Raw genomic sequence first — 25906 nt, forward strand, 5'->3', positions numbered from 1 at the left:
TTGGAAAACCTAATAAAAATTGTTTGAACATAAAAAACATTATTGTACATACGACAACTTGTGTATTTTTATACCTGCTAATTATCTGATGCAGGTGATATTAAACATGTTTATTGTGTACTATTGGCGAGGTGGGAGATCTGGGTGAACTGGGAGGAATTCAAGCTGAAGAACCAGGAGAGTCTTTATGACCTGGAGAAGGACTGGGCGAATTGGTGAATTAATTGATAAAATTGGTAATTTTCTTGAAGTATGCATGTTTTACAATACATAGACTTATGCATATAAATCCTGATACATGTGAATAAGTTCTACTATATTTTCACATGTAAAATATACGTGTGTATATTTTTTAAATAAGTAGCAAAAGTATGCACATTCAATGCATTGATATATGTGGTTTCAATGTACTGCATATATTTGCATGTATGTTGTGGGGTAAAGATACACATATTGGGGTAGATTTTCAAAGGGGTACGCTTGTAAGATACGCGCGTACCCCCCGAAAACCTACCCCAAACCCGCCCTGCACGCGCCGAGCCTATTTTGCATAGGCTTGGCGGCGTGCGCAAGCCGCGGGACACACGTAAGTCCTGGGGCTTGCATGGAGGGGCGTGTCGGGGGGGCGTGTCGGGGGCGTGCCGTGAGTGACGCGGCATTTCGGGGGCATGTCGCGAGTGACGCGGCGTTTCGGGGGCGGCGCCGCGGGCGTGGTTTTGGCCCGGGGGCGTTCCGGGGGCATGGCTGTGGCCTCCGGACCAGCCCCCGGACCGGAACATGGAGTGCGGCAGCCAGCCGGCACGTGCAAAGTTACGCCTGCTGGAAGCAGGCGTAACTTTGCCGACAAAGGTAGGGGGAGGGTTTAGATAGGGCCGGGGGGGGGGGGTGGGTTAGGTAGGGGAAGGGAAGGGAAGGTGCGGGGGGGTGGAAGGAAAGTTCCCTCCGAGGCCGCTCCGATTTCAGAGCGGCCTCGGAGGGAACGGAGGCAGGTTGCGCGGCTCGGCGCGCACAGGCTGCCAATTTTGGGCAGCCTTGCGCGCGCCGGCCTCGGATTTTAATGGATTCGTGCGGCTACGTGCGTATCTATTAAAATCGCACGAACAAAAGTACGCGTGTGCGCAGATTTATAAAATCTGCCCCATTTTATCATAAATCTGCGTGTGGCCATAGACATGCATATATGCCACTGTGCACAGTTGTTTGAAATGTATCCTCACAGAGAGGGAGAGAAAGTAAGCGTGTGTATATGTATGTATGTCTGATTTAGGCTTTTCATATGTGTGAAGCCCACAACATAGCCCAAAATGTGTTTTGGAACTGAATGGATTATTGAAAAGGATTCTTTATTATCATTAAGAGCCCGGAGGAATAAGTCTTCCAAAAGTATTTAAGAACAAAGAGGTAGATTTGCAAAGGCTTGTGTGCAGCAAACCTGGAAATACGCGCATAACTTGGATAAATGTGGGCTGCGCAAATTTTAAAAGGCCCGCGGCCACGCACATATCTCCCAGTACGTGGATAAAAAATGTTTCTTGAAAAGGGGAGAGACGTAGACATGGTCAGGGTGGGGTGTGAGCACTCCTGGTTTTCCATTGACACCACCACGTAACTCTTACGCCCTATCCAAGTATCTTTACTTCAGCTGTGGATGGTGTGTAAGTAAAAAAATTAAAAAAAAATCTTGCCTTATTCAGTGGGGTTTTAAGGGATGGGGCAGTTAGCAAGGGGAGTATGGAAGTCCTATACTTTAACTGGGTAAACTGGGAATGGCCTGGGGAAATGGGTATTGGCATCACCATTCGCATCTACTAAAATCCCTCCACTTATGTGCTCGAGACAGCATTCGCGTTCATATGCAGGCGTTGATATAAAATCGTGTGCATATGTACGCGCAGGTAACTGATTTTATAACATGCGTGCATATACGCATGCATTTTATAAAATTGGCATATGTGCACACATTAGTCACTTGTAAAGTTACCACTTTACTGTATTAGATTTGAAAATCTAAGCTCTCTTTATAGTATACAGTTTGGATATGTAAAAACATACCATAAATCAGCAAAATCAATAATAAATTAGTGTAAGTCTTTCATAGACAGTGCTGTTTCAAATCCACTGCAATATACCTAAATCTACCACAACTTCACAGGAGAGCTATGAAAAAAACCTCAAACCAGGGCTTAATTATAGAATTGAAGGTTTCTCTAAGGGTTATGTTGCTAATAATGCCAATACTAGAGCTTGAGATCATTAATACTTAACAAAATAACCTCAGGCACTGTTCCTTTAAATATATAATGATTTAAAATATTGATAAGCAAAAGTCATTTGAACTATAAGGGATCAGTATCTTACCCCTCACTTATCCGAGCTGGTGTTTTAACTTTAGAAGCTACTGTTACACTTATTTTCATATGAGCCTAAAATATTCAGAACACAAAATGTTGCCAGCTACTAGCAAGGATATGTTACCCTCTTGAACAGCTCGCTTAACCTCTATTAGCATACTATGTCAGTTAGCAGCTACTGTGTAACACCAGAAAGTCATATTTTTTGAGATAACAAAATAGGAACTCTATTAGTTGATTCTTTATCATATAAGCAAAAATAGATTTCACTGCTTTCTGACTCACACCATCTCCCACTCACAAGGAGGTAAGCTTCTTTTCTCTGTAGGGTCAATTTTAAAGCCAATTCTGCACATAAATCACTATTACATGCATGCAAATGGCTACTTTAAAATAGGCTGGAACTCAATGTGTGTAAATGTATGAATATAACTGGATTTTGCGCATACTTTTATGTGCTCTGGGCACAGGCGTTCCGGGGGTAGAGTTGGAATTTACCCCCAAGTTACAGCCTCAATAAAGCAGGTGAGTTTGTGCATATACCAGGGCACTTACCTAGCAATTTTCAAATAGCACTTATGTGCACTTTAAAAATAGGGGGTAAGGTCTCTATGTAAAAGTTACATGCAGACATTGTTACCCTACCTGCACAGGTATAAAATTACCCTCTACAAAGGAAACAGTTCACTTGGCGTGAAGCACTGGCTGCTTCATGGTGTCCGATGACACCATGAAGCAGCCAGCTTCATGGTGTCATCGGACTTCCTGTACTTTTCAGAGCAATACCATAAAGCAATTATAGACTGCCAGAAAAACGTTGATCTATCAAAAGTGCTCTCAATCTTCAGGCAATATAGTCTGCTACTGATTATTATGGTTTTCCTTGGAATCATATTTTTTTTACAGCAAAGAGACAGTCAACGGTGCATTATAGATTACATACTGGGAAATTTATTTTGGTGGGGTGGAGGGGAAGGGGAGGAATTGTAGCAATTAATTTGATTTCTGAAACTAGTCTAAGTCTTTTTAAAATGAGGGGAACAGATTAATTCAATCATAGGAAAATGTAAACCAGGAATTATCAGCTTAATCTGGTTTGCATGTCATGTAATCCAAATAAATTCTTCCTCCAGCACACAAGGAGGTAAGCTTCCTTTCTCCAAGCAAGTAGGGGTAGGGGAAGGGTAGGGAAGAGCTTCCCATGAACAACCCTCTTCACTGAAAAACAGGCAAAAGGAGAGAAAGAAGTGTGCTTGAACCTGGTAGAATCCTTCTCTCCTGGCCACAGGGAGAAAGTTCTGTGCACTGCTGCTAAGCAACACTGGAGAGCTAAAGTGCGGGTTTGGATTATTGGGAACGGGAACATTATTCCATTAAGCGTCTCAATATGATCTTACTTGTGATACTGTGATACTGCATTTCTTTGCCAGCTCTTCTTTGGCTTCTTCACTAGGGTAGGGGTTGCTGAGGTGTGAGTAAAAATACTCATTCAAGATTTCTGTTGCCTGTTTGCTGAAGTTGCGCCTTTTTCGTCTGAAAGAATAAAAGAATTCATCTATTATAGACATCAGAGAAAACTACATGATTAAATAAATTCTTTTTTTTTTTGTCCAGCAGTTTTCTCCTAATCCTTTGGGAATCAGTCTATTTGGCTACATTCACAACCTGCTGCCACCATTCAGCAATGGCTGAGACCTCCTCTCAGCAACTATAATCACTGCCTCTGCCCATTCCCAGGTGGCCTGAGGAGCAGATGCCTCCTCCTGGAAGTTCACTGCACTTGCCACTGGGCCACCAGACTGGCTTTTCATGAAATGATCTTAACCAAAAATGTGGGGTTCATCTAAACTGATAAAACCTTTTAATTACTTTAACCATATACTGATTCATATAATTAAAAAATACATATGAAATATATTTCTAAGTGCTGTTATGTTGGGAAGAGAGCCACGTGGTGACAAAAATTTGAAGAGATAGTACAGACTGCCCATAGGTACACATAACAACCTGGCTGAAATTGCAGGAAGCAGCAGTAAGGCTTTCATAAAATAAAAGAAGAGAAATGCAACTGTGATATGGAAAAAAACAGTCAAAAGTAAGAGTTCATTTTTTCATGTGTGATCAGATGTTGTGTACAGTATTACTGGAAGAAGCATTGTGGAATCAGGAAAGGAGAATCTATGGTCTTAGTGGTAAAGGTAAAAGAAAAGGTAAAGTAAAGGTAAAAGAAAAAGTATATATATCCATATCTTGGATTATGTTTTCCAAGTTACTGCTGATGGATTGCTCTTCTGTTTCTTTGTGGAAACCTAGCAAATTGTCTCCATGCTGCTTCCTGCTGTCTCAGACATGCATCCTTGCAATGCAAGACAGCTTATCCTGTTAATACATCATTAGCAGTGAGTTAATCTCTGAAGCCTCAACTGTCTTTGAAATTGGGTCAAGAGTAATTGCACCTAAAAGCTTTAGTTGGTTAAAACATTACTTTTAAGGATGAAATGTAGAATATTTATTACATGAATTAAGCACAAGACCCATACTGAAATTCTCATATGTAATCAATATCTTAATATAGTCATATCTGTTGTACCAAGGTTGAGTGCCCACTAAAGATGTGCATTTGTTTTTAATGAAAGCAAACAATGCAACAAATTGAGGTCCCTTTCAGTTCATTCTGAATGGAGCAAACTGAAAATAGCCTCCGACAAACATATTTGTTGCTTTAAAAAAAAAAAAAAAAAGCCCTGACCCAAGACCCAGTCCCAGATTGGGCCCTAGAGCCCAGGCCCTGCCCTGGGCTTGGCCCTGGCACTATGACCGTACCCTGGGCTGGCCCCAGTGCCACGTTCCTTCCCCAGGACTAGGCCCCAGGGCCAAGGCCTAGCCCTGGGGGCATGCAACAACTTAGCTCGGGAGCCTGGGTTCTTCACAAGTGCCAGCACCAGGGAAATCCCATCTGGGGCCCCCTCATACTTCCTTCCTGGATCTACACAGAAATGGGCAGGAGCAATGCCCAGTTGCTCCCACCTAGGTCCCGGTGTTTAAAAATGGCACTGTCCACCTGGAGAAGGTGCCGAATTGACATCACTTTGGTACTTTCCTCCAGTGTGAAGGGACAAGTGACAGTACTTGTGAAGGACCCAGCCAGGGCCTATCCTCAGGGGCTAGACCACAGCAGCAGGGCTAGATTTTGGTGTTAGGCCATGGGGCATGGCTCGGGGCAGTTTTTGGCTCAGGAAGGCTAGCCAGGGCTTCCAAACGCCCTTCTTGTTTTATATTTTAGCATTTTGTGTGTGTGTGGGGGGGGTTCTTGTTTAATGTTTTTTTATGGTTTGGCAAATAAAACTAAATAAAAACAAAAAAAAAATCTCCACTCAAATTGAAAAAACAAACAAAACCAAAAATATTGGGGCGGCACATCCCTAGTACCTACTAAGAGTTCACTAACAGGCCGATACAGTAAAGTCTGCGGGAGAGCGGACGAACGCCCGATCTCCCGGCGCACGCACCGGCCCTTAGCTGGTGCGCGCAATTCTGTATTTAAATTAGGTGACGCAGTAAAAACGGGGAAAAGGAGGTGCTAGGGACACTAGCGCGTCCCTAGCGCCTCCTTTTTGACAGGAGCGGCGGCTGTCAGCAGGTTTGACAGCGACGCTCAATTTTGCCGGCGTCGGTTCTCGAGCCCGCTGACAGCCACTGGCTCGGAAACCGGACGCCGGCAAAATTGAGCGTCTGGTTTTTGGCCCGACAGCTGAGGGCCGAATTCAAATTTTTTTTTTTTTTTACTTTTTTTACTTTTCGGAACCTCCGACTTAATATCGCTATGATATCACTATGATATCGCTATGATATTAAGTCGGAGGGTGCACAGAAAAGCAGTTTTTACTGCTTTTCTGTGCACTGTCCCGGCACTGGAAGAAATTAGCGCCGACCCAAAGGTCGGCGCTAATTTCTGAAAGTAAAATGTGCGGCTTGGCTGCACATTTTACTTTCTGTATCCCGTGTGCATACCTAATAGGGCCCTCAACATGCATTTGCATGTTGAGGGCCCTATTAGGGGCCGCGGGTTGGACACGTGTTTTCCTCCCCTTACTGAATAAGGGGTAAGGGAAAACGCGCATCCAAGAGCAGGCTAACAGTGTGCTCCGCCGGCCATCCAGTGCTCCTACCATGTGACAGGGGCCGGCCAATGGCACGGATACCCTGTCACATGGTAAGGGCAAAGGGCCATCGGCGCCATCTTTATGAGTGGCAGCCGACGGCCTGAGAACGGGAGATCGCTCTCGGGACCACCACTAGACCACCAGGTAATTTTAAAATGTTTTGGGGGGCTCGGGAGGCTGGGGGTCATTTTTAAAGGGTCGGGTGGGTTGTTTTTTTTTTATCGGGCCATCGGTGCCATTTTTGAGTGGCAGCCAAAATGGCGCCGATGGACCGAGAGCAGGAGATCGGTCCCTGCGCCCCCACTGGACCACCAGGTACTCGTAAAATGTTTTGGGGGGGGGGGTTCGGGAGGGTGGGGGAAGGTAAGGGGTCAATTTTAAAGGGTCGGGCTTCACTAAAAAAAAATTAACGATGTGAATCAGAACCGATTCCGATTCACATCACCACCGTTCAGATTTTTTTCTCCCTCTGGCCGAACCCGATCATTAAGATGATCGGGCACACGATTCACATCCCTAGTGAGTATATGTGAGAGAGAGAGGATAACCTCCTAATCCTCGACAATATCAGAGTAACTGGAAATCTAGAGCTCCCACGTATGGACAGCAGGGGCTTTTTAAAATCCTTATTAGTTTTAATTATTGGGTGTTATTTGATATATGTGCTGTTTTGAAATATTTTATTGGTGTTTGGGAAATTGTAAAAAATGTATATGATTTTAATTAATAGAAATTCTATTTATCAGTAGTTTTAAAATATTCTTTTATTAGTATGGTTTTACTATTATAACTGATGCTTTATGTTTCTTGATTTTATTTGTTTTATGAGGAATGGTGGTTCTGTATTTTCATTGTTAATACACAGAGTCTGGCTTCTTGGGGTTTCCATTTCAGTTTTTGTCTAATTTGTGCTCCTTTATTTTGTATTCTGTATTTGGTGAGGGTCTGTCTCTGCTCTGTGTTGAGAGATTCTGCTACCATAGGGATCTATAGCAATCAGGTTTGTTTTGTTTCCTCAATAGGTGGTGTATTGGTATTCTAGGATCCAATGTAACATTTACCCTTGCTTTTTCACAGGTAGGGTTATTGTTGTTTGAGTCCTTGGTGTTATTACTGTTATGTTACAATGGGATAGCAATATAGATTTTGAGTGTCTTTTTTGGGGTTTTGTGTTAGTTTACGATGTGCCCGGCAGTGGAAGGTGTTTGTGCTGCTGTTACTGTGAGGTGACACCAGAATTTGAAAATATCTTTTAGTATGATGAGCTGTAAGGGAAACATCCAAGCTCCATTGTTTGGGGGAATTTCAGTGGATGCACAGAGTTACAGAACTGGAGGTGCAGGATTTATATTGACATTCTGTCCCTTCCTATATATTCCAGACTTCACTCTCATAGCCATATAGAATTAGTTGAATGAGGCTATCAAATAATTTTATAGTGTGAAACTGGCCAGCTTTTTAAAATTATGCAGAAGACCCTTTGGACTTTTTTTATTAACACCAAATATTCAAAAGCTATGTTCATCCCATCAAGCTCTTACATCTCATTAAAGAGGTAAATTGAATAACACGATAACTTTGTTTTATTATTGTTACTCATAAATTATAACAATAACATTAATCTTGGAATATTATATATTTTTAATATAAATGAAAGGTTTTTACAAGATAGGTTGTGTCGTGAAACATTTTATTTATGTATATTTAAGGAAACATACATAAATTGTCGAAATACATTTCGTTCGTTTAACCTTTAACCTCTGGTTTGCTAGTAGACTGAATTACTGTGTCACAAAATTATGTTTGTCTAAAAAGTGTATCACCAACATGAAAAGTTTGGAAAGCTCTGGTCTACATAATAGATTCTAAAATGGCTTTAGAGTGCTTAGCAACCATGAAACAATCTGATAAGAACATAAGAACAAAAGAAATTGCCATGCTGGGTCAGACCAAGGGTCCATCAAGCCCAGCATCCTGTTTCCAACAGAGGCCAAAACCAGGCCACAAGAACCTGGCAATTACCCAAACACTAAGAAGATCCCATGCTACTGATGCAATTAATAGCAGTGGCTATTCCCTAAATAAAATTGATTAATAGCCATTAATGGACTTCTCCTCCAAGAACTTATCCAAACCTTTTTTGAACCCAGCTACACTAACTGCACTAACCACATCCTCTGGCAACAAATTCCAGAGCTTTATTGTGCGATTATTTTATTGTGTGCAATTGTGCAATTATGTGCGATTACTTTATTGTGTGATTGATTCAAGGTTATTAAATGACCAAGTTTCAGTAAATGCACAAGTTTCTTTGTAACCATGTTTCTTTCTAGAGTAGACAATCACTACAACAATAGGACTCTACCTGTATGCATCAATGAAGATTTTTGTATTCATCAGTGACTCAAGGAACTCCGCCTTTGTTTTTGGGTGTTTTAACATCTCAAATGTACAATAAACTCCTGTACAGACATGACCTTGTTTTAATGCAAAATGAGCTGTATGATGTTAAGATTTAAAACATTTATAAATCTATTGAATAAAGTGAAGAAAAAGAATGTGATCAGTATATTTTCAGGTTTGTATCAAGGGGCCTTTTCCATCAACAGATTGGGCTGAAATTTGATAGGATAATCTCTTATTGAGGTTCTAACATTTCCTCCTTTTGTGTGTTATGCTAAAAGTGTGCATTTCTCTAACTTGTTTTCTTCTGGTTGCACCATGTTGGTTGATTTCATTCCATATTAAACCTTTAGTGGTTTTTCACAACATGAGATACAACTAAATTTGAAGAAAATAAGCAAATAACTTTTCTCTTCATTTTTACAAGAAGCAGTCCTTTGAATATAGCTATCATATTTATATGAATGTAACAGTATAGTCTAATGGATAACACTCCCCAGGTTTAAATCATATTACTGTCAATTATTCACTTTGATATATGGAGAGAACAATTTTACCCAGGAAAAATCATTGCTTGAAAATTGCCCTTCCCTTCTGTAGGTTAAAGTACCTGTGCTACAACAGAGCAGAACTGAGCTGCAAATAGTGTGTCTTTATAAAAATTGCCCCTATAGTGAGTCAATTAATCTACCTGGACTTTTATTTTTTTTGAGTGTTTATTGTTATTTTAGTGTTAATGTTTTTATTATTGCTTTCCATTTACTGTTCTTATTATTTGCTGTGCCTTGCCTTAAGCACTTTGTGGAAAGGCATGTAACATATTAAAATATTTTGTTATGGTATGTTAACCACTGTCTTTCCATAGGTTTTTTTTTATCACTTCCAACTGTGATGCAGAAAAAATTAATTGTATCCTTGATTTCACTCCAGGGATGACTAAGCCTTCTGCCTCCCTTTGTAGAATGCTATGGCCTACCCTACAGTGTTCATAAAAAGTTTCTATATGAAGCCAAATTCCTTTACCTTTCTCCAAGAACACTGTTGATGAATATATATCATATTACCTCTGTATCGAGCCATGGTGTGACTGCACATTTAGTATTGTGAGTGTGTATGTGTCCTTAGTTCAAGCTTTAGTTTAGAATTTAGGAGCATGAGAGGGAAAATTATCCCTGACCAGCATCTCCAGTGAGGATGCTGGACTGGTCAGCCCAGCCTGTATAAAACCTCACATTTTGGTTTACATTTTTTGGACAAAGAAGTGTTAGTTTTAGTTGGCAGTTCTGAATTAGTCTTATGAAAGGAGGAGTTTTTTGGAGTTTCCCCAGTCTCCAAAATTAGGCTTCACAGCTTGATACTTGGGAGAAGGGATGAGGCACATTCCAATCCAGTACCCAACTGGTCTGGAAGGAGTTGTCTCAGTAGAATGAGAAATTGTTGGGAAGATTATGTTTTGAGAAGAATCTCTGTGTCTGACTTCAAGAGGAGTTTTCACCCTGCCTGGAGGATTTCATCATAAAGAGCTGTGGTTCCCTGCCTACAATACAAAAAGGGACAGCAGTGTCTTGTTACAGAGAAGTTGCCATATTTTGGAGTAGATATTTGTTACTTTTTCTTGGGAGGAATTTTTGCCTACCATTTCTACCTGGGAGAAGCAGCTGAGGAACAAAAGAGTACAGGAAAGTCAATACCCCACTAGGAGCCTGGCTTCCACCACCTGGAAGGGAAATGTTTCCTTGAGCCTGCCATGTTGAGGGGCACTGACTTGAAGGAACAGGATTGAAACTGCTATCACACATGGATTTCTTTGTTTGAAGATTAACTAAGAAGATTTCTGTGATTGACTTTGAAGATTTGTACAGTAAAATTTTGTTTTGGAACATCCCACTTAAGTGTCCTGTGTCATTGGTGCTGGAGCAAAGACTGGGTAAAGGAGTCAACCTACTGAGAACACCTGAAAGAGAGAAAGTGTGTATGACTTTCCCCCTCTAAACCTTGGGCCCTGGAGGTTCAACATCCCACCCATTTGGAGAATTCATGCCTGGGGATCAGGGGCGGATTGTGGGAAAATAGTGGCCCGAGGGATTTTTCTCCATACTGGCTCATGGGTACCCAATTACACATACAATTTGGTGAGTCACCAAATACAGAATAAAGAGACCATATAATATATACAGAAATGTACAGACAAACTAAACTGGAAATCACAACAAGTTAGACTATATATAATGCAGCAATGGAAAAAAAGAAAATACCATCATTCCTCATAAAACATCAAACATTAAAATCAAGAACTATAAAACATCAATCACAATAGGAAAATCATTCTAAAAATATATATTTCAAAACTGCTGATGAATAGAACCTCCAGTAATTTAACTCATATACAAATTTTTGAAAATTTCCGTACCACCAATAAAATATTTCAAAACAGCACATATATCAAATAACATTCAATAATTAAAACTAATAAGGATTTTAAAAAGTCCCTGCTGTCCCCTTCTGTGGGAGCTCTTGATTTCCAGTCACCCTGATATTGTCGAGGATTAGGAGGTTATCCTCTCTCTCTCACACATACTCGCATGTCCATTCTCTCTCACACATACACTGTCACATACATACACATTCATGCTCTTATATCCACCATAATCTCTCACTCTCACTGACACTGACAGGCTCCAAGACACTCTCTCCCCCCCCCCACACACACCCCTCCACACACTCCCCCCCCCCCCCACACACACACATTAACTCTTACTCCTTTGGATTTTCTCATACACACTCATGCTCTCACACTCACTAGCTCCCTCACGTACACACAAACACACACACCCAGGCAAGTTACCAGTCATTCTCACACACACACACACTGACTCCCAGGCAGGTACCCATGCATTCACACACATACACCCCCAGGCAGAGTCCCATTCATACACATGCACACACTAAAGGCAGACCCCCCTCTCTTTCTTTTGCCAGCAACCTCGGAACCTCTCTCATTCCTCTGCTGCCATTGTCACTGCTGCCACATGGCTATTGGGAAGGTGCCGATTGCTGCTACTGACACTGAAGCCCATTCTGCTGCCTCCTCTGTGCAAGCCCCGTGGGCTTCCACTTCCTCCATGCTGATCTCGTACATTGTGAGATCCGCATAGAGAAAGTGCTACTCTTGCATATTCCCAAAGATTACATGTGCCAATCACTAAAAAGTATTTTTTTTTTTTTTACCTTTGCTGTCTGATCTTAGTTTTCTAATCGGTTGGTCACAGGCTTTTTTTTTCCACCTTCCCTGTCTTATTTTTTCCACCTTCTCTTTCTTATTTTTTTGCCAATTCCTTTTATATTATCTTTTTTTCTATTTCTTTTCTCTCCATCTTCTTCCCTCAAACACACAGTCAAGTTCTCATTCTCACATGCATTTCTCTCTCTCACACACTCACAGGCTCTCACTGTCACATGCTCTCTCTCTCATACAATCATTCATACACACAGTCTCTCACTGGCACATACTGTCTGACTCTCACACACATAGGCTCTCTCTCATTCCCACATGCTGTCTTGCTCAAGCACAAGCTCTCACTGTCACATGCTGTCTGACTCTCACACACCCAGGCTCTCTCTCACTCCCACATGCTCTCTCTCATACAATCATTCATACACACAGAGGCTCTCACATGCTGTCTCTGCAAACATTCAGGTCCTCACTCCCACAAACAGTCTCTCAACTCATCTCATACACACACACACACACACACTCTACAGACCCTCAGCCTCTCTCTCTCACCTCTGGGCCTCCTCTTCACGGGTCACCGCAGGATGGGCTCTGCAGCGGCCCTGATCTTCTCGGGCCGCAGCGGCCCTGATCTTCTCGGGCCGCAGCGGCCCTGCTACCGGGCCTCTTCCTCTTCTCGGGCCGCTGTGACTTGGGATTCGCAGTGGCCCACGGCGGCTGCTCCTCTTCTGCACGTGCTGATGCTCCTCCTCCTTCCTGCCCATGCGGCTCCGGCAATGTTTACTTCTGGGGCCGTGCAGGCAGGAAGGAGGAGGAGTATTAATGCATTTAAATGCGATCTTCTTCTTCGGGCAGTGGTGACATGAGCTCCACCACGGCCCTGCCGATCTGCCTGCTATATGCGTATTGCTGCTCAGCCGCCAGTGGGATGAGGTCCACCGGTGGCCGCATGAGCCTCCCTGCGCCCAGGGGCATTGGCTCCCCTCGGGATACCACTGCTCGCGGCGCCCTAGGCCCAGGCCTAGTGCTTCCACCGGCCCTGGCTCCTGCTCTCGGAGAAATGTCACGTGATTGGGGTGACCGACCCACCGGGGCATGCCCGAAGCCTTGATAGGCCAATCTGCCCCTGCTGGGGATGCTGAGAGACTTATGAAGACTCAGCATAGGGACTAAGTGTGTCCCTTGTACTTCCTCGACTAAAATCCAGATGCAGGGGGCCTACATATGCAGTTCTGATCACCCTATTTCAAAGACGACATAGCGGAATTAGAAAAGGCACAGAGGAGGGTGACAAAAAAGATAAAGGGGATGGAATGGCTTCCCTATGATGAGAGGCTACACAGGTTAGGGTTCTTCAGCTTGGAAAAGAGATGGTTAAGAGGGGACATGATTGAAGTTTATAAAATCATAATTGGGGTGGAATGAGTAAATAATGGACGATTACTTACTCTTTCAAATAATACTAAAACAAAGGAACACTTCATGTATCTAACAACTAACAGATTTAAAACAAATCAAAGAAAATGCTTTTTCACTTCGTGCACAATCAAGCTGTAGACTCTGTTGCCAGCAGATGTTATCAAGATGACTACCACAGTGGGATTTAAAAGAGGTTTGGACAAGTTCCTGGAGGAAAGGTCCATAAAACATTATTACCCAGGCAGACTAGAGAAAGCTATTGCTATCCCTGGGAGTGAGTAACAAGAAATAAATCTACTTTGGGATCTCTGGGTACTTGGGACCTGAACTAACCACTGTCAGAAACAGGATGCTAGGCTCAACGGACCTTGGTCTGACCCAGCATGTCATATCTTATGTTTTTATGGGCAAAACAAAACACCATACTGAGCATGTTTCTCTTCTCCAAAATGGAGCTAGTACTACCTGAAATGTATAGGGACTAGTGATTGTTCTTAATCAAACCACTTTACCACATGCACTGGCCTGTTCAATTATGAAGAAAATGGGAGCATGGTTTTATTGGACAAGACAGTGTGACCAGAGGTATCAGAAGTAAGCAAGGGAGCTGTATATTTAATAGAACATTGCTGCTTTGAGTTTTGTCATATTTTGCTCCCTTTCTCATATCCAGGGACTCACAAACAAAATTACATTACAGAATAAATAAAGAAACATTTTGAGCACTTATGCATGTGCAATAGTATATAAGAGACTGCCTTTAACTTATTGCTCTTCTTTTCTTAAAGCAAAGAAGGCATATTGCACATTTCCTTCAAAGTTTCATTCCCCTTAGGGTTTGTTGCAATCAAAATATCTATGCCTTAGGCCAATGTGTAGCAAAGCATTGATCCCATGCTGCTCTGCCCCATCAGTATCACAACCTTACTAACTATACTATATCCTGTAGCATACAAGCTCCCTCCCCAGAGCACTATTTATCTCATTACACTGCTCCTTCTCATTTTGTCTCGTTTCCTTTCTTTTCTTTTTGAAGAAATTGCTTAAAAATGTGCACCTGCAGAGTTTACTTTTTGCATAGTTACTAAACTTCTGTAAAGATTTCCTTAAGACTGGTTATAATTACTATAATTTACCTTGCCTACCAATGGCCTTCTCTATAACAGTTTTCAAAATGCATTTCATACAATCATACTTTTCCTTCCGAATTCCTTTTCTGCTGTAAGCTTGTTATTCAATACCTCAAGAGAAAATGTGGTCATTACTTATGCCAGGGTAATTCTTCTAAAGACAGATCTTCATTATCAGATGCATGTAACATACTATTGTAGCAATTCAATGGATATACTGTAGTAATTTTCAAAAGCACACACTTACATAGGTAAAGTGCATTTATACATGTAAAACCCATTTTAATCATGTAAGTCCTTTTGAAAATCAGGCTCTCGGTAGTTTGTTTCTTGGTTTGTTTTAATCGGAGCAACATAGAATAAGTACCTGATTTGGGGCTGGCTCAAGTGTAAGTGCTATGCAGAAAATCAGGGTTTGATTCCCAGGCCCATAAGAAAATTGGTTCTTACCTGATAATTTTCGTTCCTGTAGTACCATGGATCAGTCCAGACTTCTGGGTTTTGCCTCCCCACCAGCAGATGGAGACAGAGAAAGTTTTGACAATGCATATCCAGCATAGCTCTCTGCTTCAATGGCAGGGGAGAAGAAAAACTGATACTTCACGCATATCCAGCATAGCTCTCTGCTTCAACGGCAGGGGAGAAGAAAAACTGATACTTCACGCATATCCAGCATAGCTCTCTGCTTCAACGGCAGGGGAGAAGAAAAACTGATACTTCACACATATCCAGCATAGCTCTCTGCTTCAACGGCAGGGGAGAAGAAAAACTGATACTTCACGCATATCCAGCATAGCTCTCTGCTTCAACAGCAAGGGAGAAAGTCTGATACTTCACGCATATCCAGCATAGCTCTCTGCTTCAATGGCAGGGGAGAAGAAAAACTGATACTTCACGCATAACCAGCATAGCTCTCTGCTTCAACGGTAGGGGAGAAGAAAAACTGATACTTCACACATATCCAGCATAGCTCTCTGCTTCAACGGCAGGGGAGAAGAAAAACTGATACTTCACGCATAACCAGCACAGCTCTCTGCTTCAACGGCAGGGGAGAAGAAAAACTGATACTTCACGCATAACCAGCACAGCTCTCTGCTTCAACGGCAGGGGAGAAGAAAAACTGATACTTCACGCATATCCAGCATAGCTCTCTGCTTCAACGGCAGGAGAGAAGAAAAACAACCAATAAGGCCTGAATAACATAGTCTGGGTAAAACAAATAAGCATGGGTGTAGCTTGCTTATTGCGGCGGTTACTACCCCTACTACCCCTAACTAATCAAGCTTGATATTTCACTTGGATGCAGCTCCATCACTGCTCTCTACATTAATGGTGGGGGTGGAAGGGAAATAGAACCAAAGAGCTAAGAGAAACAGATAAGTATGAGAAAAAAAATGTGTGAAGCTTGCTGGGCAGACTAGATGGGCCGCTTGGTCTTCTTCTGCCGTCATTTCTATGTTTCTATGTTTCTATATACCTAGGTGCTCCCACAGCCTGCCAGTATTACTCAGTGTCAAAGCAGAATATTTCCAACTCAAACTAACTATATACAAGAACCGTAAACTCAAATGGAGCACTGACCCCAACTGTAAACCAGACCCAGCAAATAGGGTAAGAAAAGAATTGCTCTGCAGATTAGAAACAAACAAAAACTGATGTAGTGGACTCTCCATTTCCTCTGTGCAGTACAGGAGAAGGGACTCTGGACTGATCCGTGGTACTACAGGAACAAAAATTATCAGGTAAGAACCAATTTTCTTTTCCCTGTACGTACCCGGATCAGTCCAGACTCCTGGGATGTACCAGAGCTCTACTTACCAGGGATGGGATCCGGAGAGGCCGGCTCTGAGCACTCCTTCTCCAAAATTAGCCACCCCTGGAGCCTGAACATCAAGCTTGTAGTGCCTCACAAAGGTATGCAAGGATTTCCATGTAGCTGCTCTGCAAATTTCCTGCGGAGAAATCTGATGACATTCTGCCCAGGAAGCCACCTGAGAACATGTCGAATGCGCCCGAAGCCCCTCTGGCCCGGGTCTACCATGGAGCAAATAAGCGGAATTTATCGCTTCTTTCAGCCACCGGGATATTGTAGTCTTAGACGCCATGTTACCTCGCTTAGGACCGCTCCAGAGCACAAAGAGGTGATCCGAGACCCGAAAATCATTGGTAACTTCGAGATAACGTAGCAGGGCCCTGTGAATGTCCAACTTCTGCAAGTCCCTAGAAAGAGGATCCAATCTGCCCAGATTGGAAAAGGATGGAAGCTCCACAGACTGATTCAAATGAAAAGAGGAAACCACCTTTGGCAGAAAGGAAGGAACCGTCCGCAAGGAGACCCCCTAATCTGAGATCCGCAAGATGGGTTCTCTGCATGACAAATCCTGAAGCTCGGAAACCCTACGAGCAGAGGAAATTGCCACCAAAAACACCACCTTCAACGTAAGGTCCTTCAGTGTTGCTCTTTTTAAGGGCTCAAAGGGCGGCGCACACAAAGCTGTAAGTACTAAGTTTAAATTCCAGGAAGGGCATGGGGAACTCACCGGACGCAAATGCCTTGCACCCCTAAAGAAGCGAGAAACATCTGGATGTGCCATCAATGGTACCATGCAAAGAACCAAGAGCTGCCACCTGCACTCACAAGGAACTACAGGACAATCCTTTAGCTAATCCCGCCTGAAGGAAACACAAGACATCAGACACGGATGCCCGGGTGGGAAGAATTTTCCAAGCCACGCACCATGACTCAAAGACCTTCCAGACACGAACATAAGACAGGGAAGTTGAAGTTTTACTTGATCTCAAGAGAGTAGTGACCATAGCATTGGAATAGCCTTTGCCCTTCAGACGCTGCCTCTCAAAAGCCAAGCCGCTAGACAGAAGCGATCGACCTGGTAGAAACAGACAGGTCCCTGATGGAGTAGGTTTGGAAGATGGGGAAACCGCAGGGGACCTTCCACCGCCAGATTGACCAAATCCGCAAACCATGGCCGCCGTGGCCACTCGGGAGCCACCAGGATCACCTCTGCCGGATGACTCTTTATGCGTCTGAGTACTTTGCCTATGAGAGGCCAAGGAGGAAATACGTAAAGAAGAATAGCCATCGGCCAGGGAAGAACTAGGGCATCTACTCCTTCCACTCCTGTGTCTCTTCAGCGAGCAAAGAAGCACGAAGCCTTGGAATTCTTGAACATCACCATCAGATCCATGTGAGAAGTGCCCCATCTGTCGCATATGAGTTGAAAAGCTCTGTCCACCAGCTCTCACTCATCTGGATTGAGTTGATGCCGACTAAGAAAATCCGCATGAACGTTGTCGACCCCGGCTATGTGGGATGCCACTATGCTGAGGAGGTTCTGCTCCGCCCAGTTGATTAACAGACGAGCTTTCTCCGCCACCAGCCGACTCTTGGTTCTGCCTTGACGATTGATGTAAGCCACTGTGGTCACATTGTTGGACAGAACCCTGACCGACTTCCCCTTGAGAAGTGGAAGGAATGCCTGCAACACCAGCCATACCGCTCTGGTCTCCAAACGATTGATGGACCACTGGGAACCCTTCTTGAAACCACTGTCCCTGCACCGATTGTCGCAGGCAAACTTCACCCCAGCCGGAGAGGCTGGCATCTGTGGTCACCACCATCCAATCCAGAACTCCCCTGCTCAAATGGTCCACGAGCAGCCACCAATGCAGACTGGAACGAGTGGAGTCTGTCAGGGGCAGGCAGTGATGGAATTGTTTGGAGACCGGATTCCAGCGCGAAAATAAAGCTGACTGCAAAGGACGCATATGAGTGAAGGCCCATGGTACCAGTTCCAGAGTCGAAGTCATGGAACCTAGAACCTGCAAGTAATCCCAGACCTTAGGATGAGGTTTGGAGAGGAGTACTCTCACCTGTCCTTGCAACTTGACAATGTGATCAGACATAAGAAAGACTCGCCCCTGCCAAGTGTCGAACACAGCTCCCAAATATTCCAACGATTGGGAGGGGATTAGGTGACTCTTGGACATATTGACCACCCAACCAAGCGCATTCAAGAGTTGCAGCACACATTGAATCGCTGCCTGGCAAAGCGCTTCCGACTTTGCCTGAATCAGCCAATCGTCCAAGTAGGGATGCACCAACAACCCTTCTCTGCGTAGCTGCGCTGCGACCACTACCATGATTTTGGTGAACATCCTAGGAGCTGTGGGAGACCAAGGTAACCCGCAGCACAAGACCCTCGGCAGTCACAGAGGTGCCCTCCCCCCAGGCAGTCGGTACACAGACTGTCCCGTGACAACCGAGCTCGGGTTGAGCCGCATGCCCAGCACGCTGACTTCCGCGGCATGTCAGGCTGAAGAGAGGAATGTCAGGCTGAAGAGAGGAATGTCAAAAATCTTTTTTTTTTTTTTTTAAATCACTGAAAGCGGGAGAAAGTTCAAAATAAGCACCGCAGGAGGTAAGGGAGAGCCGAGACAAAACAAAATAACGTATTTATTTATTTTTTTACTTGCCTGGTACAGCTAATGTCTTGCTACTGGTTCTCCTGGGGTGAGTGAGCTGGGCTCCCCGGTGTCAACCCCGAAGCTGCAGTGTATTGCCTATTGGGTCTTCAACCACAGCCGCAGCTCCCTCACGAACCAGGGGGGATGGTCACTCAGGACCTAGCAACCCGCTGGGAAGCTGAGGAGATCTTCTGTCGTCTTTTTTTTTTTTTTTTAATGAGATAATCTCCTCAAATTGAAATTTAACTAAAAAACAAATTTAGTCACCTGAAACTAACTGACCAACAATCAATCACACTAAGCAATACAGACTGTGGGTTGAGCACTCCTATCATCTGCTGGAGACAGAGTAATACTGGCAGGCTGTGGGTGGCACCTAGTTAAGTAAGGCAGAGTCTGTCATAACATTCTCTGTCTCCATCTACTGGTGGGGAGGCAAAACCCAGGAGTCTGGTCTGATCCTGGTACGTACAGGGAACTTCTACTACCAGGGCTGGCTACAGTAACATAGTAAATGACGACAGGAAAAAGCCATCTCTCCCATCCAGTCTACCCAGTTTTTCTCGCCACACTACTAAGGATAAATCCATGTTTCCAACTAAGAGTGGAAAGTTCTGCAAGTTCTCTCTTTATCCAGAACAGTCTTTTTTTCTTCTTCCCTTGTATTCCACTATCTTGGGTAAAAGAGCATACAAGATCCCTGCTTAGTTTCCTCCAGGACCTACCTTTCCCATACCTAACCACAAAGCTCTATAATAATCTAAACAGCCAGCACTACTATCATGCCCATTGCTCAAACATCAGGCCTCTTAGGTGCTCTGCATAGCCTGTCAGACAGATCTGACAACATAAACACCTGTGTTTCTGCTAGGACTTTTAGTTATTACAGAACTGGCAGCCTACCAGACAGACCAAACTGCTAGTTTGAGTCAATCTTCACAGTCTGATCCAAATAGCCACTATTACCAGTGAGTATCCTAGTTTCCCTGTGCAACCAGTGAGACAGATCAGATTCGGTTAAACCTGAACTTCTGGTTGTCACATGCTGAAGACACTGTGGAGACAACATTCAGAGCTCCTGAGAGGAAGGGTGTCATCAATTATTGCTCAACAGCAATGCCAAATGGCCAGTCTTTGGGTCTATGTTAGCTGGGTTCCAGAGGGAGCCATAGTTTGTTGCCTCTGGCTGAGGTCTGTCACTGTGATGGGCTGAGATATTAAGGGGGATATAAAATAGGGAGAAAACCCCTAGGTAGCTGTGAATGAAGGCTCATGGTGCTATAGTACAATAGAAGTCAATTCTGATTGTGCTGGAAGCCCAAGGTGAGGGAAGACACTGCCAGACTCAAAAACAATCTGATTTAGATCCCTATGTTAAATGTTATTTCAAGCACATGAATATGCTAAGCTCTAAAATGTAGTCTTGATTTTATATAGGGTTAGCTCAGATCTGGTTTTGGTCAGAATTAAAGTGAATTATTGTCTTCTCTTGTCTAATTCTGAGTGTTTAACAAGATAACCAAATATTTAACATACAATCTGAACCCTGTTAATGTATCTTTTCTATACTTGCTAGTTGTTTGATTCAGATAATCTATTTTTTTATCATCAAAATAGTTGAGTATTAATTCATTGCAAAGATTTATTTCTTGCTACCCTACTGTAGTACTCACCCACAAAACAAACCGGAAGGTGATCTGTCAAAGCCAGAAGGCAAAGATAAAGCAAGACAGACCAGTTGCCTTAGGCAGGGATTATTTATTCACACAATTATCTTGATAAAAGAGCTCAACTCTGGCCGAGTTTCGCACAAGGTTGCTTCAGGGGCTTTCGGGGAAATAATGTCATGTGTGATTTTCCAACAATGGTGGAGTAGATTGCTAATCTGCACAATCTTATTATTTTAACTGAAATATTGATATACACAACCAACGGTTGAAGTTTAATCCACCGTGATTCCATTCAGCACAATCTTCCATACTTACATCTTGGAAAATCACACATAACATTATCTCCCCAAAAGCCCCTGAAGCAGCCTTGTGCAAAATTCGGCCAGAGTTGGGCTCTTTTATCAAGATAATTGTGTGAATAAATAATCCCTTCCGAAGTCAACTGGTCTGTCTTGCTTTATCTTTGTACTCAGAGAGAGTTACAGGGTTACAATACATCATATATATATTCTTTCAAAGGTCTGCTTTAGGAAGGTGTTCCTGCTGCCTCTTTGGGCTGTTTTATTGTTTGGGCCATGTGAATAAGTATTTTTCTTCTACTGGTCCCAAGAACAAAAGTCTGAAACAAACAAGTAAGCTTTTTACATACACTGCCTATTAACTGCAGCAAATTCGTTTTTTATGGGAAGTAAAATGATCATCGTCTACCACTGGCTTTCGGTGAAGAACCTTTTTGTTTGAAAATTACCACTGGAATGTCAGTCATACAGAGAACACTGTGTTATCAAAAAAAATTCTTATGACATACCTGGCGTCAAGAAACCTTGATCTTAAAATCATTACTGCTTCACAAGTGCTTTGTTTTAGCTGCATCTGAATAGAACTGAATTTTCGATGGATGATTCCAACCATTCTTTCAATCTCCTTTGGAGATATGGGACGTGTTCGACTTTGTTCTCGGAGGAGGTTCATCACATGTGTGGTGAACTCGTTACACGCCTAGAACAAAAAAACATTTAAAAATATATACATATATATTTTATCATTACTATCCTTTCAGGTATGTATCCAAACAGCTTTTGTCTTTGTAAACTGAGTAATCATACAATTTCATCTGCTATAACAAGGTGTACCCAAGGATTGAGTTTAGTTTAGAATTAACAGAATGTGGCAAGCTTGAGTAATGCCCATATGATGTTCAATGGACCGTATACCTACTCATAGTTTTATAAAAGCTGTGTTAAAGAGGATATATAAAGGTAGATTTTCAAAGCGTTGCTTGCGCAAAAACAGCCCCATACATGCGCATGTGGGCTACGCGTGAGCAACGCAAATTTTAAGAAACCGGGATGTATGTGTGTGTCAAAAATAAGGAGGCAGAAATGGGGCAGGGAATGGACATTCTGGAGTGGGGCCAAGACATATGTGCATAACCCCTGAATTTTGCAAGGCTAATCATAGCAATGCGTGCCAAGTTACACAGGTAACTTTACTGCTGGTCCTGAGGCACAAGTCTTGACCAGAGGGATCCTGAACACTGGGAGGTGGGGGTGGGAAAGAAAGAGAGAGAAATATGACAGTCAGGATGGGTTTGGAGGGGGGCGGTGTTACATTGGTCTGCCTAGGCGCAAGGGCCTGTAGACCCTTGTAACAGTGTCTCCCACCCAAAACCCACCCCAAGTTGAAAGTGCCCCTCTTACAGTAGGATATATAGAGTGTCAGATTGGCCCTTTAAAAGAGTCTCTCTCTCTCTCCCCCAGCCAGTCACTTGTGAGTACGTGGATAAAGGCTCCAACACATATGTGCGGGAGGGATATTTTAAATGTACTTGCACGCTAGAGATGTGAATCGTGTGATCGATCATCTTAACGATCGATTTCGGCTGGAGGGGGGAGGGAATCGGATCGTCGCGGTTTTGTTTTTGTAAATATCGTGTAAATCGTAAATCGGGGGAGGGCGGGAAAACCGGCACACTAAAACATCCCTAAAACCCACCCTGACCCTTTAAAATAAATCCCCCACCCTCCCGAACCCCCCCAAAATGCCTTAAATTACCTGGGGTCCAGAGCGGGGGTCCCGGTGTGATCTTTTACTCTCGGGCCTGCGGTGCATTGTAGAAATGGCGCCGGCGCTTCCTTTGCCCTGACAGGTCAAATGTAGCGCCGGCGCCATTTTGTTTTTTGTCCCCCGACGTCAGGAGCGTAGGAGATCACTCCCGGACCCCCGCTGGACCCCCAGGGACTTTTGGCCAGCTTGGGGGGGCCTCCTGACCCCCACAAGACTTGGCAAAAGTCCAGCGGGGGTCCGGGAGCGACCTCCTGCACTCGAATCGTTTTGCGGTACGGCCGGCAACACGATTTGACTGCAGGAGGTCGTTCCCGGACCCCCGCTGGACTTTTGGCAAGTCTTGTAGGAGTCAGGAGGCCCCCCCAAGCTGGCCAAAAGTCCCTGGGGGTCCAGCGGGGGTCCGGGAGCGATCTCCTACGCTCCTGACGTCGGGGGACAAAAAACAAAATGGCGCCGGCGCCACCTTTGTCCTGTCATATGACAGGGCAAAGGTAGCGCCGGCGCCATTTCTACAACACACCGCAGGCCCGAGAGTAAAAGATCACACCGGGACCCCCGCTCTGGACCCCAGGTAATTTAAGGCATTTTGGGGGGGTTCGCGAGGGTGGGGGATTTATTTTAAAGGGTCGGGGTGGGTTTTAGGGTTGTTTTAGTGTGCCGGTTTTTCCGCCCTCCCCCATCCCCTTCCCCCGATTTACGATTTTTGACGATAAATCGGGGGAATTCCTATTGTATCGCGCTTCTAACGATTTTTGACGATTTAAAATATATCGGACCATAATTTAAATCGTCAAAAAACGATTCACATCCCTATTGCACGCACAATATAAAATCGAGCATATTTTTGCTTGCGAGCCCATATGCGCATTTATGGGCACATGTGTGCACCTTTTAAAATGTACTTGTTAATTAGCTTTTAAAAAATAAAAGAATAAAGCTTTCCTCTAGCGCTAGTCAGCTGTGCTAAAGCTTTTTCCATTTTGTGTCTGCAAAAAAAACCATTTCATGCATCTAACCCTCCATGCCCACATGCCGAGTCAAATGTTGTAAAGGTATCATCTTTATATGTAATAAGCTAGATTTATTTATTTTCATGTAATCATTTAGTTTTGATTTGATTTATATTCTATTTTTTGTGACTGGTCAGCCACTTCAAGTGGATTACATTCAGGTACTATATATATTTCCCTGTCCCCAGAGGGCTTAAAGTTTAAGTAGGTAATTTTCAAAAGGTTTTAGGTGCATAAATGGACTTTTGAAAATTGCTACTTGTGATATGCATAACTACTTTGAAAATTCACTTCTGAGTTTGTATGTGAAATGAGCTATTGGTTTCAATGTAATTCATACTACTACAAGTATATCACAATCAGAACCTCAGAGAGGCCAAAGACTGAATGGTCCTGGAAACTAAACTACATTCTCTTACATGTTCTCTCCAGAAGAAGGCTGAGGTACAAGGGAGTGACAAATGAAGCCTTCATAACTGCCTACTATCCCCTAAATGTATAAGCATCCAAAAATAAATGCAGCAGACCACAGAGGTATTTAGTTCCTAAACCATATCCTTTTAAGAGAAGGGACTTTTAAACCAGCATGCGGGTGAATATTGGTATATGTGCATGTGAATATTGGTATATGTGCATGTGCACACATGTACACCCGATTTTATAACTTGCGTGCGCAAGTTATAAAATCGGGTGTACATGTGTGCACGCCGGGTAGTGCGTGCACATGTACACCCGCGCGTACCCTTTTAAAATCTACCCCATAGTGTAGCAATTTTCAAAAGCTCATTTACACACATAGGGCCTGATCTTAAAATGCATTTACACGCTTAAAACTGTGTTTTACACATATGAATGCACTTTACTCGTGCAAGTGGGCTTTTGAAAATTGCTCCAAAATATGCCATAAAATTGTCCATAGGATATTCACTTGTAAATCCATTTAACGTGCTTAAATTGCTTTAAAAAATTGCTACATTTACATGTGTAACTCTTTTTAAAATTACCTCATTAAAGTGCACTTATGAGTGTACAACCTATTGACAATTCAATAGCATGTATCACAGGAATTTTTAAAAGCCCACTTACAAGCATAAAGTACATTTACATGCGCAAAATCCAGTTTTAAGCATGTAAATCCTTTTGAAAATTACCCCCATAGTTGTAGAATTTCAGAAATTATCCTATCAGTCACAATACAAGTGTGTACATTATTGGAGAACCACAAAGCTTTTATGGACCACACATGACCAAGCAAATAGTTTGTCATCTAGTGGTTGCAAAAATAAAAAAATAATTAGAACATATGTTAAGTACACAGACGTCCATATTGAAAAGTGTTTGAAAATTTACCCAGAAAGCCCCAAGATTTAACTGCCACACTAACCATGAAAATGTTACCCGTGTAAGTTTTTACATTGGTAAATTTTAGCCAGGTAAAAAGAGGGAAGATATAGTATACTTGGATTTTCAGAAGGCGTTTGACAAAGTTCCTCATGAGAGGCTTCTAGGAAAAGTAAAAAGTCATGGGATAGGTGTCATGGGATAGGTGGCGATGTCCTTTCGTGGATTGCAAACTGGCTAAAAGACAGGAAACAGAGAGTAGGATTAAATGGACAATTTTCTCAGTGGAAGGGAGTGGACAGTGGAGTGCCTCAGGGATCTGCATTGGGACCCTTACTTTTCAATATATTTATAAATTATCTCGAAAGAAATACGACGAGTGAGATAATCAAATTTGCAGATGACACAAAATTGTTCAGAGTAGTTAAATCACAAGCAGATTGTGATAAATTGTAGGAAGACCTTGTGAGACTGGAAAATTGGGCATCCAAATGGCAGATGAAATTTAATGTGGATAAGTGCAAGGTGATGCATATAGGGAAAAATAACCCATGCTATAATTACACAATGTGGGTTCCATATTAGGTGCTACAACCCAAGAAAGAGATCTAGGTGTCATAGTGGATAACACATTG

The 25906-nt window shown here is 43.1% G+C and overlaps 1 protein-coding gene across 5 annotated transcripts in view; it reads right to left on the reverse strand.

The window, feature by feature from the left end:
• The window catches only part of PBX3 (PBX homeobox 3), a 551690-nt gene that overhangs the window by 89364 nt on the left and 436420 nt on the right, over window positions 1–25906 (reverse strand). For all 5 annotated transcript variants that reach the window (XM_029613935.1, XM_029613931.1, XM_029613932.1 and 2 more), the window contains 2 exons: window positions 21662–21852; window positions 3749–3884 (listed from right to left, as the gene is read on the reverse strand). In XM_029613935.1, coding sequence (XP_029469795.1) covers window positions 3749–3884; window positions 21662–21852 — 327 coding nt within the window. The remainder of the gene's footprint in view (window positions 1–3748; window positions 3885–21661; window positions 21853–25906) is intronic.

The sequence above is a fragment of the Rhinatrema bivittatum genome, chromosome 8 (assembly GCF_901001135.1).
Source record: "Rhinatrema bivittatum chromosome 8, aRhiBiv1.1, whole genome shotgun sequence".
Taxonomy (NCBI): Eukaryota; Metazoa; Chordata; class Amphibia; order Gymnophiona; family Rhinatrematidae; genus Rhinatrema; species Rhinatrema bivittatum.